This window comes from Balearica regulorum, chromosome 13 (genome assembly GCF_011004875.1).
Source record: "Balearica regulorum gibbericeps isolate bBalReg1 chromosome 13, bBalReg1.pri, whole genome shotgun sequence".
NCBI lineage: Eukaryota > Metazoa > Chordata > Aves > Gruiformes > Gruidae > Balearica > Balearica regulorum.
Genome location: NC_046196.1, coordinates 10,968,805 through 10,987,643, shown reverse-complemented (window position 1 = coordinate 10,987,643; position 18,839 = coordinate 10,968,805). Strand labels below are relative to the sequence as shown.

Here is an 18,839-nt window from a genome sequence, read left to right as displayed (position 1 = left end):
ATTATGCTAATAGCATTTGAACAAAGGTTAACACAAAAGCAGAGACAAGTTTATCACTGTACACGCCATGGCACCTTTCTGTGTCTTCCACTACATGGCTTCGCTAGGCACTATGCAAAACTCAATTTTAGCAGAATATGACCTTTAAGTTTAGATTCAAATTTGGAAAATCTGAAATAAAACTCAATTTTATTTTTACTCATTAATCCACAAGACTTCTTACAAACAAAACAGGCCATGCTGAGATGCCCCAATGTCTCAAACAACAGAGGTGTTTAACAAAGAGAATACTAAGGTGGCAGAAGCATAGCCTAAAGGCCAAATCTGGTAGCTCATTTTAGAGTAACTAATGTATACAACCTTTCTTATAGGCATGTCTGGCAGCTCTACCTACTATTAAGTTATCATAACACTCCCCACTATCAAACTCTGTTTTCTGATACTTAAAATTCTGTCAGATTTCTAAAGAGTTCATGGACAAACATTATATGCTTACTGACCGCCTCTCAATTCTTTTGGTTATGGTTCATCCACAACATGCACTTACACATCTGTTGCAGAGCCATTTGTATGTCAAGGATTTGATTTTTTCACTCCAGTACAAATATAGCCAAAGCGAGCCAAAGTACTAACCCACTAAAAACTTGACATTTGCACACCATTGCAGAAAATGATTGGAGGCAGAAGCTCTATCAAGTCAGCCAACAGAGGCAGAACCTTCATTGCCAGCACAGTTCTGGGACACCACAGCATCGCTGGAATCAAGCATCAGAACCCAAAGCTGGGAGACACTGCTGTGTTCCTCACATTTGTGATGTTGCTTTTGGGCTCACGAACTAGAACAACAACAACAGGAGAGGAAGACACAGGACTGGGAGCAATTAGATAAGATAGCAGAGGAGCTTGATGTCACCAAAGAAAACCTTCAGAAACCAGTGGTTTTAAGTCCAAAACCCCTACCTCTGAAATTTCAACATCCTGTTGGTGTAAACAAATACCTATATAATCCAGTATCAAAGTACTTTCTTCATTCTCTGGTGAAGTGGCTGGTCCATCTACAATCATTAGGATACATCCAAAGAATCTGGTGGATAAAAAGCAGCTGAATTTTTGTCCTACAATTAGATTCCACCCCTGCCTCAATTGCTCAGTGCTTGTGCTCCACGCAAATCTAGACAACCTGTTACAATCAATGTTCTTATGCCGTATATTTAGGAGCAGACAACTTGAAATATGGAGTTTGCGACCAGGAGTGGTCACGGCTGCAACTGAAGACAAAGAAGTCAAACTGAACACGTGAAATTAACCAGTATATTTAATTTAATATTTAAAATAGAGACAATTAGGATCTGTTTTCTACTTATAAAAAGAGGCTAATAATCCCCTTAACTGCATTGTTGAGAAAGTTGTTATAGGGATAAGCTTTACAAAAAAAACCCTGCTTGGTTATTAATTCCCATTTCAGAGGGGGGCTTAGATAATATGCAGCAAATAAGCCTGAAGCAACCCACTGAAAAAAAAGAATATTACATAATTCTTCATTAAATAAGACTGTCCAGCCTACACACTGTAGAAATGAAAAACAAAAGTAGTATGTGGTCATGCAGCATAATGCATACGCACAAGGGAGTCACTATTAGATTGTTCTGGAACCTTCTTTATAGCATTTCCTGACCTTTGCATGTTTAATTTCACAGCCTTACTAATGTTTGAGTGTTTTCTATGAAGTTTTATAAGATATGTTAATGCTATGAAAGTGTAAACAGTACAATTTGTAAGTAGTAAGAACTTAGCTGCTTACACAGAAAAGATTCACTCACCATGAAGAAAAGGAAGGAAAATGGTTTTGTGGTTACAGCATAGCTGAGACCACACTTTTTTTTTTTTTTTTTTAACTTTCTCTGGCCTTTCAACCTACCTGCCCTGCTAACACAAATGTCTTCTCCAGAATATTGCACAAGAAGCCCAAAAACTGTCTAAACAAAAGAAACAGTACAGAATAGCTTATTTGATAATAGTGGTAATGCATCTCAGGCAACAACAAAGATTAATCATTTTCTTTAAAATTTCTGCAAAAAGTAAAATAAGCATTTGTCAGAAAAGCAGAGAAAGGGTATGGAAAAACAGAAGAAAAAAAAAAGAAAAAAGATGAATAAACAGAAAAAAAAATTACCAAAACTAAAAGATGACATAAAAATACAATCAATGCTGAAAACACAGGCATAGTGTATTATCAGAACTATCTCAGATTTGAAAGGCTCTGTGTTAGCAAGAACAGCTTGTGAAACAGCCAAGTTTAGAACTACTCTCAACATCACATGTGACGGCAAAGACTAAGCTGCTGTTGTCTGCATCAAACATATTTCATAGCAAAAATATAGCCACTTCCAGAGCAGGTGATTCAGCACTTTTCACAAGTTCAAAAGACTTTTTTTTCATTTTAAAAAAGGATGGTAAAGTGAAACTTAACAGAAAGTGAATGTCAAAACACAGAAAATAAATCAGTAAAGTTTATATCATGAACTTGAAATTCTGAAGAGTAGAAGTTAGAAAGATGCCTAAAGCAAGAACAGAATTACCATTTTCTTAGAAGTACATCCATATATATAGTGATTGGACTATTTATGCAATGAAAAGAAAACTCAAGTGATTGGTAACCATATCTGTACCCGAACTGTTAAGTAGCCCACTTATGTGTCTAAGTATTTGGACTAAACCATCAAACTTTACACATAACTTTACCTTTTCTGATCAGTAAAAATACACAAAGCAACTTGATACTGGAAAACATATTTTGAATCAAACTTGAAAACAAAACATTAGTAAACGCTAAGACGAAATCCATTTTCAGCAGCAGTCTCATGAAAACACAAAGGTACACTATTTCACCCAATTTGTAAGTTCCAGTAACAGATACTCTGTAATAAAATATTATTGGTCAGGCTAACATTCCTGTATGATACTCACTTTAAATTCTTAGGGTACAGTAGCATTTTAATTAACATAATATAATAATATTAACATAACATAATTTTAATTGAAAATAATTTAAAATAAGTAACTTATGTTTTGCTTTTTGGTTATGAACGTAAACCCAACTGGGTATTAAGATACTGAAACCAGCAAACAATATCTGCATCAAAAGTATGAAAAGCCATAAGCTGTACAAATGAAAAATGTTGATAAACAAAAGAAACTCACCAAAGAAAAACTAGATGGCAGCACCTACCTATTTTTCATATTTTCACAAGTATAAGCTTCAAAACAAGATACAAAAGCAAAAATTTAATACAATCTAAATAATCAGTTTTTAAAAGACTTCTGAGTTTACTTATCATCACTGAAGAATACAGTAATGCAAGCAAATCCACGCTTATGTGACCTGATTGCAATACAAGAATCCAGAACAAAATATTTCTAAGATCAACTGAAGTTCCATCAAATTATAGCTTGTTTCCTCAAAATCCTCTCCCTTAACTAAGATCCTACAGCAGATAAAATTTTGACAACATTAATCACTTTTTAATATTCAGCTAAAATTAATAACAATAAAAAACTAAAAGGAAACTAAAATCATTAAGAAAGATACAATTGTTCAATTAAAATTATGCACAGTTATCTCAAACTAATGTTTGCTTTAAACATCTGAATCTTTTTTATTTCACTAAATATCTTTTTTTCAAACAAGCATGTTATCACTGAAACTGTATTCACAGTAAAACAAAATTGCACTTCCTAACACATCAAAAGATTATAATAATCTTTTGTAAGGCTGAGTACTTCCCTGTAAAATACAGGATATCAATTTAAAAAAGTCAAGCCTTTGGTAGCTGCACCAAGGAGATGAATTTATATTCACAATCTCAAACTTTTTTTTTATGTACCTGAATATTCTGCAGTATCTTTTCCCTAAAAGAAGTGTAGTTAGCTGTAGTTAATATCCCCCCCATTACAGTCCTCTATGATCCTATAATTTTATCTAAATTAGAACTATTTTATGGTACAATTGTACCTATTCATGCCTTAAATATTCTACTTAAAGAAACCAGAAAGACTGTAAACATAAAAGATCATTAAAATACCAAGTACGTCTTCCTATTACAGGCACTTCTCTCAATTACTGCTTTCTCTACTATTCTGTTACTTTCATATTCTGATTCTTCTGACTGAATCCATTTCACTACTTCTGACTCTGTACTTCAGACACTGTACATCCTTTTGGGACACATTCCTATGCTCCAGAGCCTTGAGCTTGGCATTAAACTGATCAAAATTGAGACTCTTCCTACAAGGTACTTGCTTATCCTGATTAGCCAGTTTTCCAGAATTCCACTAGGAATGGAAAACAAGCATATTTTATTAATATTTTACACAGCAGCAATTGAGAGGAGCATAAGTAAATGTCTAATCAAAGATTATCCCATGTAAGAGTCGAGACAAGAACTTGTCTTCCTTTCAAAATGGATTTGCCTATCTTCTTCCAAAAATCTAACGCAAAATTGTCCTGAAAACTGCACTGCATTTGCTTACATCCTCTACTCCCTAAAAGCTGCAAAAAATGAGACAAAGGTATAACAAACAATAGAAGCCAAACAACAACTTAAATAGCAAAGCCAAGCACTCGAAATGTAAGAAACATCAGATTTAAGTTTGCTGTGCAACATCAATTGTGTGCCTTGATTGCCTAGCTGAAGCTTTTATCTTTGCGCATTTATCATTCAAAGACTGTAATACCCTGCACGTGTACAGAAGAGATTAATGTAGGATGAGCAGGAAGTTATGTATCTTAATCCTTCTGAACTTTTGTGTTTGGCACTGCAATCAAAATATATTTTTTGTAACTTGGCATAGGAAGAGGGATGGCTATATCAGTTCCCTATGAAGGTAAATACTACTGTATACAGTATTTGACTTCTGAACCTTCAGCAATGCAACACATAAGCATAAAGCCACTGTCTTCAAGGAAAGCATTATCCTAAGCCCATATACTAAATCCTAAGGGAAAACAGACCATGCTTTCTCTCATTCAGCAGCTTCCATCGTTCCTAGAGAAAGATGGCTCCTCCCTCACACACTGTCCTGGATCTAAGCCCATCTACCAAAGCTACAGGAATTTTCATGGGAAACCTGATTTGTTTTCCTCCAAATAACTGGGAGAAGATCTATCAAATGATGGCCATGAGATATGGAAAAAAATCTTGTTAATACTACTGGGCTGCAGAAGAAGTTTAGTATCTGGACAGCTCACTATGTATCAATCAAGTCAGCCTCATTTAAGAACATTTAAAACACTTCATTATTTTCTCCTCCTTTTTTGAGAGTGAAGGAGAAATTACTTAGTTGTCAAGGGGAGAGATTCAAAGAGCTTTCAAATTTAGATGAACACTTTGGTAATTTTTCAGATGATCTTTCTTGTAATTTTTAAAAAGATAATTCATTTTATATTCTCCAGTTATCACCCTCAACACTCCTTAACAAGTTGCCAAAAGTAACTGCCAGCTTTTGCAATTTCTTTGGCACATTACTTAATAACCTGTGTTTTATGTCTAACTACATAGCTCATAACACACTTTCTTAACACAATAATTATTTAAAGTATATATACAAATTAGCTATAACACTGAAAACAATCACTTAGCTGAGTAACTTGTGACACTTGACACTGGCTAAAAATTAGGACAATATATAATACCTATGAACCATGAAAGCTACGGCTTTTCTAAGACTGATCATACATTCTTCATATTAGGATTCTATTTTCTTGAATGCTTATGACAGACTGCAAATTTCCACCAGCACAGACTTTCTACACAGGTAAAAGTAAACCACAGAGTTAGTGACTTAAGTACATCACTAAATTCTACATATTTAAAGCACTCTGCATTTTAATCCAAATAAAGCCATCTTAAAATAACTGAATAAAAACATAATAGTAAATGTAATGAGCTCTGCACCATAAAATAACAATCATCCCACTAATATATTGGAGAGAGAGAGGTATTTCATGTTCTAGAGGTTAAAACTGCATAGCCTGAAACATTCATCAATCTTGTAAAAATATTTTGCAGGACTCAAGCAATTAATGTTTATATTATATCTGTCTTGAGCTAATGGCAAACACAATTTTCAGTGTTCCAGTAACAGTAGAGACTAGGACTCTCGAATAGTACACTTTATAGACATAAATACATAAGACACTATTTGCCATACATTTTAAATTTCTACTGAAAATTTTAACTGACAGAATTTAGCTTTCTGACACATCAGAATTTGATTCTGAAAGAAAAAAGTTTATAATTAAACTCACTGGAAAGATTATTTTTCAGTACACACAATTTCCTGTATTTTAGAACTTGATCCTTTTTCTTGATTCATCATAATGACTACTCAAACAAATAACTGATACTTCTAAAACCTTAGCACAATATTTGTCATTGGACATTTCCCCCAGAAAACCAATGAATAGTGTCTGGTTATAAACCATCCACCTAATGAAAGAAAAGCCTACTGTCTAGTTCTGATATGACAAACCTTTAGAATTTAAACCTTTACAATCTGGTTTTAAAAGGCTGCCAACCATTACTTTAAAAGAACACTCTAAGGTCAAACATATATAAAACATAAGCACTGTAAAAATGAAAGAAGAGTCTGCAAACCACATGCAGAGTCATGGAAGTTCAATGTACGTTTCCCAAGGACAATATTAATTATTTCTTATCCTTGTTAATTACAACAAAGAAAGAAATGATGCAGTACAGTTTTGGCAGCTACCACAAAGATCTGTCAAAGGAGATGAATCCTGACAAGCTACAATACCATGATTCTAATCCTGCCACACTAAAATAATCAAACTTTTGCATCCTGAAAGACATTTATCATTCATAAGGCCTTGCTGGTTTCCTCTATTCTCAACCAGTTTATTAGCACTACAAGTGTAAAGTAATATCTATAATGCAGTGGGGTATTTTTCTGGGCAGAAAAATATTCTAATACCTGAATGCCTTCAGATTTTAGGTATCTCTACAAACACATGAACACGCAGTATCCTCACAGATTTACTTTTATATAAATCCAGCAAGTCAGATTATAGTCTTTCTGCAACCTTAACTGCTTCATATAACTAGCGAACAGCTGCCTGAGGCCAGCATGATCAACTCCCAACATTTGCTGTGCACACAGCTTAAGGTTGACTTTGGGATCCAAATTCCAGCCTTCTAATAAAGACTCAACACACACAACCAAGCAGTCTACATTTTTGTATGGTTCCTAAGATTCTATATACAATAAAGGTGTATTCTTCAAACATTTTCAAACAACAGACAATTTGTTAGTATTTAATTTGCTATGAATGTTTCCACTCAGAATTTTAATTCTGTATGCTGGCCACAATAGTTAAAGTTACATGAAAACTAACAGAGTAAACAGAAACAGCTAAAACAAACTGATGTTAACAGACTGAGATCATATTCTTGGTACGGTCCTACCCCACAATTTCTGTTTTGCATTTATGCTATGCACTTGTCTCAGGATCCATTGCTAGAATGTGTGCTATACAGTCCATTGCAGTCACTGCTAAAGAACTGATTGTACTTATTTACAAAGAAAGTCCCAAACAACCACAGACAGTCATACAAACTGAAAAGAAGAACTTGTCTGGATTTTTGTTGTCATCAAACTAGTAAAAAAAAATCTTGAAATTAACACAGGCTTATCTCTACGTTTATTTTTCCTAAAATAGATTTATCTTTGCAGGCTTCTTAACCTTCCAGATATCACAAATTTTAACGTTAAACAGCTGCCTTTTCTGCAAAGAGTTCTTTTATGAATTCCATCCAATACTGCACTTATCTCTCTTCTGAGAGTGTAAAGTTCTTGAAGTTTTTCCAGGATTTTATTTATGTCTTTCCTGAGATACATTTCATTGAGCTACAATCTTCCTAGTGACATTCATTTCTAAAACTTACATTCTAGTTGGCTACTCCGTGTTTTAGATCGCCTCATGTCAGTAATTTATTTTCAAGTCTCCAATTTTATTCTGGCTTCCTTCTCTTCAGAAAAGTTCATCATTGTTTTCAGTCTTGCATTAAACTTAATAATCTTTTAGACTATAAATATGGTGTAATGCACAAAGCATGTACTGGGACAGTAATCAAATATTAAACATCGCAAAATACATGTTCGAGTTATTTCAAGCAACCTATACAACATACAGACACCCTCTTCATCTCTTTCCACTCGGAATTACTTATCGCTTCTGCAAACAAAGACCTTAGGCAAAACTACCTTGAATTCTGCTTATTATTATTATGACATAACTGCCCTGTACTAACATCCAAAGATGTTTGCCTTTACATTTTAGTAAGATAGTTCAGCTCTAGCCCCAAATAGCCTGAAGCTAAACAGCCTCCCTACAAAATTTTAAACCAATGCAGCCTATCAAGTAATTTAAAAAACAAAATGCCTTCACCCTTGACAATAAATCCGTTCTGAGTTGAAATAAACACACTCCACTGAAGAGTTTGGGGTAGGAAAGCACGTTATCCTGTCAATCCATATAAAAAAGGAAATGTAGTCATAACACAGGCAAAACTAAGTGTAGACAGATCACACCCAGACGTGAATCAAAGGCATCAAACCTTTCTTTTGAATAAATTGTATTAGAAAAGTTAATTATTGCAAATCCTTGTATTGAATGTGCTTGGCTTTTTCTTTTCTAATTTCTAGGGAAATATAGCTATCCTGTGCATCCATTCAGCATGCTGGGATGTCACACTGCTTCCGATTCAGAGTAACGAGGGGTGCTTACTGAGCCTGTAGTATACAGTCCAAACTAAGGCTAAGACTGAGCCTTCTAGCCTCCAATAATCGCACAGTCTGAGCAAGGTCTTGAGAGACTCTATAAAGAATTTTACTGAAAGACAAAAAAAAATCCTAGGCCTCAGAAAATAAGCTGCATTTAAATAAGTATTTCCTGTTTTCACAACAAAAAAGGGGAGGAAAGCACATTTGCAAAAACATATGAGCTAATTTTGTGTAAGACAGAGGAAAACATAATGCACAAAAGTAAAGTGAAATCAAGCCAGACATACCTGAGTTGTTGACAGGCGAAAAACAGGGCCAGTTGTGGGCACTGAAAGTCTAGGTGAAATGCTGGTAGGACCTTGTCCCTGTGTTTGTACTTGAGCCTGCATTTGAGCCTGGGCTAGAGCCTGCTGAGGCACCATTACAAGCTGTCCAGCATCCGTACGCACCAAGACCATACCTAATGAGAATAAAGTAACAATAACTATAAAGAATAACATGGAGAATAATATATAAAGAACTAACTATAGAATACAGAATAAAATCAATGTATAGCACATGAACATTTCTTTTTTTTTTTTTTTTGTTATTCTAGTGTAACATAAGATTTTATTTCAAAGAAGAAAAGGAGCCCCTACTAGCAGACAAAAACTAATACCCAATTCAATTTGGAATTCAAATAACTACAGTTTATAGGTAACAGCGATGAAAAAAAAGGTCACTTGAGTGTATATGCATACAGTCACTTTCAGCAGTCTAGCCAGGGTCAGTGGAATAAAATTAGAAAGAAATATTCATTAAAAGTAAACTATAATGACAATCCAGTAGCTGAGAACAGAATTCAGTATGAATGTACCACGGACAATGACATGAGAGCTTTACTAAAACAACAGCTTTAGGGGATGTGTACATGCAAACATTAGGCCAGACATATCTCTGAGTACACACTATTTGGGATTTAGTTAATTGTTGAACATTAACACATGGATTTATTTGGCACCCACCACCACCATATTGGGCAGCACTACCTGTGGTTTAGACATCAAGGAAAAATACTGTCAAACCCAGAGAACCAACAGAACTACTCCTCAGCACAAAATGATACGAGTGCGAATATTTCAGGAAAACACCAAAGGAATTGTTTTCAAATTAACAGCGTATTTGGCAAGTGTTTTCTAAGACTTTCTGTAAGTAAGTGATAATATTTTCAGATTATTTTCTAGTAACATTTCACAAATAGTGGCCTTCTACACAACACAGCCAGTACCATCAAGTTTTGCCCTAAGTGTAACAGGTCAAGGTTTTCCACAATCAGCAGGACAGAAAAAGGAAGATAATGGTTAAGCTGGTCCCTGGAGCTTCACACTTACTCAAGATCACTGCCAAGCATGTGATGTGCTTTCTTTAGTTCTCTCACAGTTAAGTTCTCCAGCCAGATTATTTTATGAGAATTTCCAAGTTAATTCCAGAATACATTTTAATAATGCAACCTAGATAGGATACAGCGTAGGATACAATGGGTCTCTAAACAGAAAAACATCTCGCCTGTAACTCCTAGAGAACCAAAAAATAAGGATCTAGGAAATCAACTTTTATTCTGTTGATAAAGTCAGTAGACGTTGTTTCTGCAACTTATCTCTATGTGCAAATCGCGTCTTTTTTTTTTTTTTTTTTTTTTAACTTTTCAAGGGAAAATAAAGAAGGTAAAAGTTTACATCCACTTCTAATTATTAGCTTCCCAGGAAAAAAACCCACCTCAGTAAATGGACACGGTTTGTAATGCGTCATGAGGATAAAGAAACTTGAACAGTATTACATCAAGCAAGTAAATTCCAGAAGTACCTTATACCAAGAAAGTCTTTCTTTCAGTGTCTGACATGGAAACACAAATCCCAAACCTGGGATGAACACGAGTGAACTGCAGCACCAATAAAAGCCCTCACTCACGTAGTCTTAGGTGCTCCCAGCCAACCGTCCCTGCTAAGAGCACAAAGAGAAGGCAAATTTCTGCCACGACAAACTAAAGACTTGTGGAAATCAAGCTTTAAGGTAAAAGGCAGAAAGCGCTACAGCAGGGACCACATCTAAAATACATGATCCTAACTCTCTTTCAAAGGCCAGAGAGTAATTTTTTAAAGAGTTGATGGGAAAAAAACACAATAAAAATTCTTTAGAAAGACAGCATTTTAGGTTCACTAGCCCTTCAAGCACCAAACCTTAGGGTTTATATTTGTAGAAAATTCTGTAAGCAGTATTTGATGTATTTGATATATGCCATTCCTAAACCATCTGGACGCACAAAAATTAGTACATTGCCAACTGGCCAAACAGGTATCGCTTCTCTGATTATGTTGTGAACTTTATATAAAAATCCTGTAGAATAATGACTACCGTGCATTTAAAAATAAATGCTCTATTTGTATTACACTGATTCACAGGTGTTTTGTTAATTTATCTTCCAATTTTCTAAAACTCATCCTAAATTAAAAAAAAAAATGAATGGAATGGACAAATTATTTGTAACACATGACACACAGTTTCAGTAAAGCTGCAGACATAATTACCGCTATAGATGCATAAAAGTTCATGCATTAATTTTATGTTTTAATTCAGTTTGGAGGATTTCAAATTTCTTTTACTGAACAACACGTGCAAATTAGAATCTGATTAAATTATTAGATTAATTTTTCCTTACAGTCAACCACGTAAAGATGAAATACAGAACTTACAAGTATTATATGCTAAAATAACCTGTTCTCAAAAACTGATTCTAAATTTCTGCTTTAGACAGAAGTTTACAATATGGGAGTTTCAAAATTAATTATAAATGATCCACTAATTTAAAGAGTAGAAACTCTAAAATAACATTTGTATTTTCTGAATATCTTCATCTTAGAACACACTATCTTTGCGTTTAATGCAAATTTAATAATTTCAAACAATCTTGTAATAAAATAAAATTATAACCTTCCACAGTATTATTTCCATAACATTTTCTAAACCTTGGACCAGATTGCTTTAAAGGGCTCTGTTTTCCTCTTTTGTTTGAAAATTAAGTAGCAGAACAAAGTATTGACACAATAAACTTCAGAAACTGTATGCAAAGTTATGATAATCATCATCATACGTGTATATTAACAATCAAACAGATTAACAATGGGAAATGAAGGCTAAAGGCACTAATACAGTCCAAATAGCAACCACTTATCTCTTTTAAGTTAGTTAGGTCTTTATGAAAGCACGGAGCTTTATCTGGTTGAAACATTAGAATCTGGAGCAGGAGTTTCATAAACTATGGCCAAAGACACAACTACTACAAGTCCATTTAGAAGCAAGCTTCTACAACACATTTTTGTTCCACTTAGCTAATAAATATCAACTATTTTAAGAAGCGTGGTAGACGAACTAAGTTATTTCAGACTACATCAATATCTCCACATATTATCATGCTATCAATAGCAAAAAATAAAAATTAGTTCAAATGTTAAATCATCTCCTAAATCAAGAAGACACACATTTACCAACTTTTTGCAAGATGAAAGTCTCTGTAGGGGACCACAGCACCCTTCAAAATTTCAGATGAAACAAGATACAGTTAGAGTAGGAATCACTAGGATGAAGGGATGCTGTTTTGGTTAGTTAGCAACCTTGCTGAACACTTTTAGTAATGAAAGTTAAGAAACGAAAAGGAGAATAGGCAGGACGCAACAGTTACATCAGAGTTAGAAATAAAATCCGGTGATGTAAAGACTGCCCAGACACAGCTGACAATAATACCATCACACTTACTGAAAGGAAACATTTTAGATTAAATTACACAAATTAGCCTGTACCTTGCCACCTGATTCAGGGCAGAAGACACTCTTTGAAGAAGGAAAACTTTCCAAGACTATCAAGAGCAAATCAGAAAAATCGAATCCTTCAAAACATATATAAAATCATGCTAACCGCCCACTTTTTTATCTCATGCACAACTGCTCACCACACCATTACAAAATAACTTACCGTGGCTGCCGCTCTCTCCTTAAAACAAGTAGCTCACCAACCTACACTCATAATTAACTTTGCATTAGCAACCGCCCGTCCCGTACCAATTACATCCTCATTAACGGCAGCCTGCTTGTCAGACGTCGCCCTCAGACAGGTGGCTCTTCTTTTGTTTCCAGCACGTCCAGCAGCAGGAAGACGACAACTTTGGGGGGAAAAAACCCCTCAGCCAAGAAAAAAAGGGTTATAAAGAGCGGCGAGCCCGCGACTGCTGCGTTTCCACTTACCGGGCGGGATAGTGAAGCCGGGGGGCAGCTGGATGGTGGTCTGCTGAGGCGGCCTCACGATCAGCTGGGGGGCCACGATCCTGGGGGCAGCACCCAGCGCCGGCCTGGGCGAGAGGGCCTGGGGGGCCGCGGGGGCGACGGGGAGGGCAGCACCCGCCTTGGCGACGCCCGCAGCGCTGACCGCCGGCTTGGGCGCGGCGCCGGGGGCCGCGGCAGCGGGGGCCAGCGGGGCGCAGTTGACCACCAAGCCCTGTCCCGGAGGGGCGGCCGCGCCGGCAGCGGCGGGCGCGGGGCTGGCGGAGTTACTGAGTGCGTTTACTGCAGGGAGCGGGCCGTGCGCGGGCTTGGTCTGTGCTGTGGCGGCGTCGGCTCTGCCGTGGCTGCTGACTGGTGGGACTGCCGCCGGCCGGCCCCCGGCGCCCTCCCCGTTGGGCGCCGCCTCGCCGGGGAGAGGCGCGGTCGCGGCGCCCCCCGCCGCTCCCGCCGGCCCACCGCCCCCCGCTGGGGTCCCGCTTCCCCCCGCGGCGGCCGCGGCCTCGGGGCGCTGCGCCGGCGCGCCGTCGGCGGCGGGCGGGCTGCCGCCGGGGCTGGGGCTCCCCGCGTCCCGGGCAGCGGCGCCGGCAGCCACATGGTTGTTGACAGGCTGGGCAGGGGCGCCGGCGGGCGGGGGGGGCGGCGGGCTGCGGCGGGGCAGGGACGCCGAGCGCGCCAGGGCTGCTGCTGCTGCCGCCGCCGCCGCTGCTGAGGAGAGCCGCTCCATGTGATTGCTGCACACTACTACTGTTTACACTCACTCCCCTCCCTGCCGCCGCCGCTGCCGCCGCCGCCGCTGCCGCCGCCGGGGGGGACGGGGACGGGAGCGGCCCCTGGGCAGGGGCTCGGCTCTCCGCGGCTCCGGGGCACCCCGCCGCCTCCTCTGTCCCGGGAGCGGGAGGAGGCGCGGGATGCCCTTGCTGCTGCCGGACGGGGCTGCTGCCCCCCGCTAGGCTCCCCTGGTGCTGCGGCTGCTGGGACGGGGCGGAGGTCCTGGGCTGGGGCGCCTCGGCGGAGCCCCGGCCGCCGGCCAGCTGCGATTCCAAGGAGCCCACCAGGTCGCTGACCGCCTTCTCGTCCACCTCCTCGGAGAAGAGCAGCATCTCTTCCAGGGGGTCCGAGGCGCCCGCCGCCATCTTGCGCTGAGCTGGGAGCCGGCCGCGCACCGCGCAGGCGCGCCGGCCGCTGCCGCGCGCGAGGCATTCTGGGAGGGGCCGGCTTCCTCCTCCCCCGCCGGGAGGGCGGGGCAGAGCGCGCGGTTGGCAGGAGTCTGCGGGGTGCGGACGCCGCCTCCGCGTCCTTCGAGGGCCGGTGAGATCCGCGGCCTTCCCGCGGGCTGGGGGCGGCAGGGTCCGGGAACGGCCCGGCGGCCTCGCCTGTCCGTGCGACGGACGGCTACGTGAGGGACAGGGCCGGGAGCGTTAGTGAGAGGGCGGTAGGCCGCTCTCCGGCCGCCTCGGGAAGCTGAGGGGGACGGTGTGGCCAGGTGGGTGCCTTAGCGATGCGGGGGGTGTAAGGGCCTGCCGTGAAGTGTGTCTGCAGGGAGGCTTGAGGCGTGGAGAAGGCCTGCAGCCCTGGTACAGAGCGTTGTGAGCTTGCACGTTGGGAATTGAAGCCAAGCTGCTGTAATTGTGCTCTTGGCCTCCCTGGGTACCTTGTGTGGACAGTTGCAGCCAGCACAATTTTCTTCACAGTTGGGGAGAACTGAAAGCATGCGTGCAGTCGGATGGAGTGGCTCAGCTGCCTTACACACTAACTTTTTCAAAGGAGGGAGCTTCAAGTGCTGTTAAAGGTGTTTGAAATGCTAAGATGCAGGCAGAGTACCTGCACTCACATTTGTATGGCTCTGTCTGCTTTAGAGTTTTAGGTGGTTATGTCTAAAGCTGTGGCTTTACCTAGACGAGAATGGTTGCAGTAATACAATTTCCTAAGGTGAATACTATTAACAGAAGACTTGTAAACCAAAAATAAGATTATTGGCATCATCACAGCAGCTGCTCTGGCATACTGCGTTCCCACAGCATCCCCACAGGAAATTTGAGGTAGTTCATTTTGTTACTGATACTTTTGCCATTGCATTCGTGTACACCCTTTTCCCCTCAATGCTTGCCTCGTGCATTCAGAAATACAATTTAAGAGAAAGGTAGTGGTCCTAACCCATCATTTCTTGGACTAATGACAGGGCAATTTCTTTGGTGGGACCTTCAAAATAAATAATTTTTCCTGTGCATAACCATCACCCACAGTTCATTGCATCTGTTCTTGCACGCAAGCGATAACCACTGTGGATTCATGAAGCTGCAAGCAGAAAGCAGCTTGGATTCCATTATCTGTCTCTGCTGGCCTGCAGTAGCATAGATGTGTGCAAACTTGGATGTATTTGAGCTGCTGCTCTGTGGCCTGAGATGGTGACTCATTCATTTTGTGATCTTCAGGATTTTCCACAAAATTGAAAAAGGTGCATCAGTGAATAACCCACCTTTGGTTGCACAATGCACGGACAGAAACGAGTGAAGGGCTCACAATGCACGCGACTCTTCGCCATTCCCAGACTCTATCTGTTAAGTCATACATCATATGGCTTGCTTGAGTCACAAGCCTAAACTGCTCATAACTGGTTTGTTACCATCCGTTTCCTCTCAATGTAGGTTATGTTTTTATTCAGGGTAGTTTTTCCTGATTGTCTGTTTATACCTTTAGGAGCAGGTTTGTGATGAATCAAAATAAACCACTTTTAAAATGCATTAAAAATGGTTGCACCAGTTTAATTAGGGTAAGTTTAAATGCCTCCTGAAATTAAACCAGTGCCTATTTCTTAAATAAAGTGACCAGTAAAAGTACTGAAGGCCCAAAGGTGTGGTCAGGATGTATAAACGGGAGGCTGTGCAGTAAGTGAATGTGAAAGCACAGTACTGCTTATGAAAAACAGTAATAAGTGTACACAGGAGATCTATACATCAAAAATTTGCTTAGCAAATGAGTATTGCTTTTATGGAATGCTACAGCTGAATTAAATTTGGACTTGTAAGAAATGTTTCTACCTGGAAATTTAATTAAAACATAGCAGACTGTTAGTCAATTTGCTATTGCACAAAAATAAAGAATATTCATTTGAGTTGGAAAAATACCAGAATCCAGTATCACTTTGTTAGGAGTCCCACATTTTATTAATTTTGTTAGAGAAGATTCCATGCTTCCTTCACTTATTTGCCCTGGTCCTGGACTTCATTTGCATACCACTATCTCCACAGTTTTTATAAAAGAATGGAAAGTTAGACGTAGAATTCTACAACTATTCCCAACTATGAAAAAAGTTTTAGTATACATTTTTCTAACACTACAGCATTAAACTGGGTGTCTCCACAAAAACTACCCAGGAGGAAAACTTTATTGCTTTGTAACTTGTTAAGAAGTAATCTTCCCACCGGAAGGAGAAAAATGGCAAGTCATGATTTATAAGACAGGTTTCAAAACTTAAAAAAATTACCTACTTTTAATTACAGTTTTTAAGTACATTTGTGGGTGGGTAATCTGTAAAACATGAATTCATATTTCTTCCCACTCACCTCTTCTTAATTGAGCCATTTTATATATATATAAACACACAGAATGAGGAAGTATAATAGACTATTTAATAAAACATGATGTATACTGATTCACATGGGACTCCTTTCAAGCCAAGAAGTGATGACATACATAAGGATGTATATAAACTAGTTGATGAAACTGGCTTTGAGCTTGTGCTTTTACATAGGGAATGAGACTTTTAGTAAAGTACAGAATCTCTGTGAACTTTTGCATTCATTCTTTTATTATAAAAATATTTTTCAAATATTTACCTGCTTTTCTTCATAGAAAACATTTATGAATATATTTGTTGTTCTTTCATTTTCAGGAGTTAAATATGCATAGAATAATAAAAAATTGGAGAGACCACTGTGATCACCTCATCTGATATCTTAAAATACAATCTTTCCTGAATTATTTTTTGTTTGAAATAGAGAATTAGAAAAGTTAACTTCTAATTATAGTTTTAAAATTGCCTGTGAAAGAAAATCCACCACAAAACTTGTTAAGTTGCTGTTATCGACACTACTAAACTGTGTGCCCTGTTTCCAGCCTAAGTTTTTTCATTAATAACTCACTACATAATAGAAGTACCACTGCCATCTTAAGCTGCAGGGAGAACTAACAGTTCACATAGACAAGTATCTTTTTGTTGTCTAAAGAAGGGAAAGCGCTTAGAAAGGAGCACTATTTTTTCTAGTATGTGACATGGGTTTCTTTCAAATACACACTTTCAGTGTAGTCAAATATAAAATTTAAGTTTCTTAAGTTTAAAATTGACATTAAAATGGTACCTACCACGTTTATGTAAGATTTTGAGATAACTTCTTAAAATGAACTTGCAGAACTCTTTACATATGTAATTGAAGTTCACTTTACGCTATTAAAATATTCTTTCAACTGCTGATTTTAAGTATGAATTAGATATTATAAATTCCACAAATTGGAGAGCACAAAGATGGCTAAAGTAACCAACAGCTGTTCCAGAAATGTCTAAATTTATGTATTTCAGTTGCAATGGAATTTCTTTTCTATATATGCGTTATAGAAATGTAGGACATTTTGTTTTGAAGTTAATTGGAATTGTAAATACTTGTCTGTGCTCACCTAGACAAGACTCGATGGAGAAGCTTCGGAAACTTTGTCATCGAGGTTCCAGTTTAAGCCTTAAAAAGTTTTTCAAGGGGATACTTTTCTACTCCTAGCTTTTCTTCATTCTGGCCAACTTCTCTCTTCCAGAAATTTTGCAAGTGTTAACACCTAAAAGGAAACACTGGAACTTTTCCACTTGAATTCTCTCCTGAAGTGCTCATCTACTTTGTCCCAAGCTCAAAGAAATGTCCACTTCTATTTCCTGTTCCACCACACCACCTTGAAACCCTATTTCTATAAACAGTAGTCTTTGACTACAATTTTGAGAGAGGCAGATGAGGGAAAACTTAGGAAGAAGTTGGGGCAGAGGCAAAGCCACATGGGTCTCGGGGCAGGTGGTTGTATTTCAAGGTATTCCTCTTCCCTTCTCTGTCTTCTTACATCAGTATCGCAGGCCTCCCTGATACACCCTGTCTTCCTTTCCTGATTTTCCCTGCAACCCCCTCCAAAGCTTTTTTCCCCTCTTCCAAGCCCCATCCATATCTGAAGCTGATGCACCTCCTTCTGTAAGGAGGCAGGGGCAGGAAACCCATGTAATAGAGACTGTAGCTGATCTTCTAGATTGTTATTGGGCTCTCCACCTCCTCCTACATACATTATTTTGCCATGGTTGAAAAGCAGCCACAGACCATCCTCTAGTGGTGAGGATGACTCCTCCTTTCCTTCCTTGTACCAGAACATAGGTATCTTTTGTTATTTTGCTGAACAGTAGCTTTACTTTGAGCTGACTTACAAATGCTGATTTTCAACAGTCATCTCCCATGGACTTGATACGATCATGTATGTCTAGTCATTAACTGAAGAACTTTGTTCCAAATCTTTCAGGTAGTACAGGACATGCCAGAAGCACATTGCAGTAAAAGCTCCCTGGACACTCAAGTCCTCCATAATTTTATGGCCAGTTGAACTTGGGCATAAAGTTTCCAAAAGTCTAGGATGGCTCCTATTGAGAAACACGCAGGCTCTTCCAGAAAAATCTGACTTGCTATTGTGTTTCAAAATTCTGAACAA

At 39.1% G+C, this 18,839-nt stretch overlaps 2 protein-coding genes across 3 annotated transcripts in view; one reads left to right on the top strand and one right to left on the bottom strand.

Moving 5' to 3' along the window:
- LOC142603683 (transcription initiation factor TFIID subunit 4-like) overlaps nucleotides 1–14,298 on the bottom strand; it is a 149,083-nt gene extending 134,785 nt beyond the window's left edge. The window contains 3 exon segments of the mRNA XM_075765546.1: nucleotides 9,090–9,262; nucleotides 13,077–13,746; nucleotides 13,748–14,298. Of these exon segments, the coding sequence (XP_075621661.1) occupies nucleotides 9,090–9,262; nucleotides 13,077–13,746; nucleotides 13,748–14,245 (1,341 nt within the window). The 5' untranslated portion in view covers nucleotides 14,246–14,298.
- SS18L2 (SS18 like 2) overlaps nucleotides 13,210–18,839 on the top strand; it is a 35,738-nt gene continuing 30,108 nt past the window's right edge. For both annotated transcript variants that reach the window (XR_012837577.1, XM_075765554.1), the window contains exon 1: nucleotides 13,210–13,217. The gene's annotated coding sequence lies outside the window, so the exon portion shown is untranslated. The remainder of the gene's footprint in view (nucleotides 13,218–18,839) is intronic.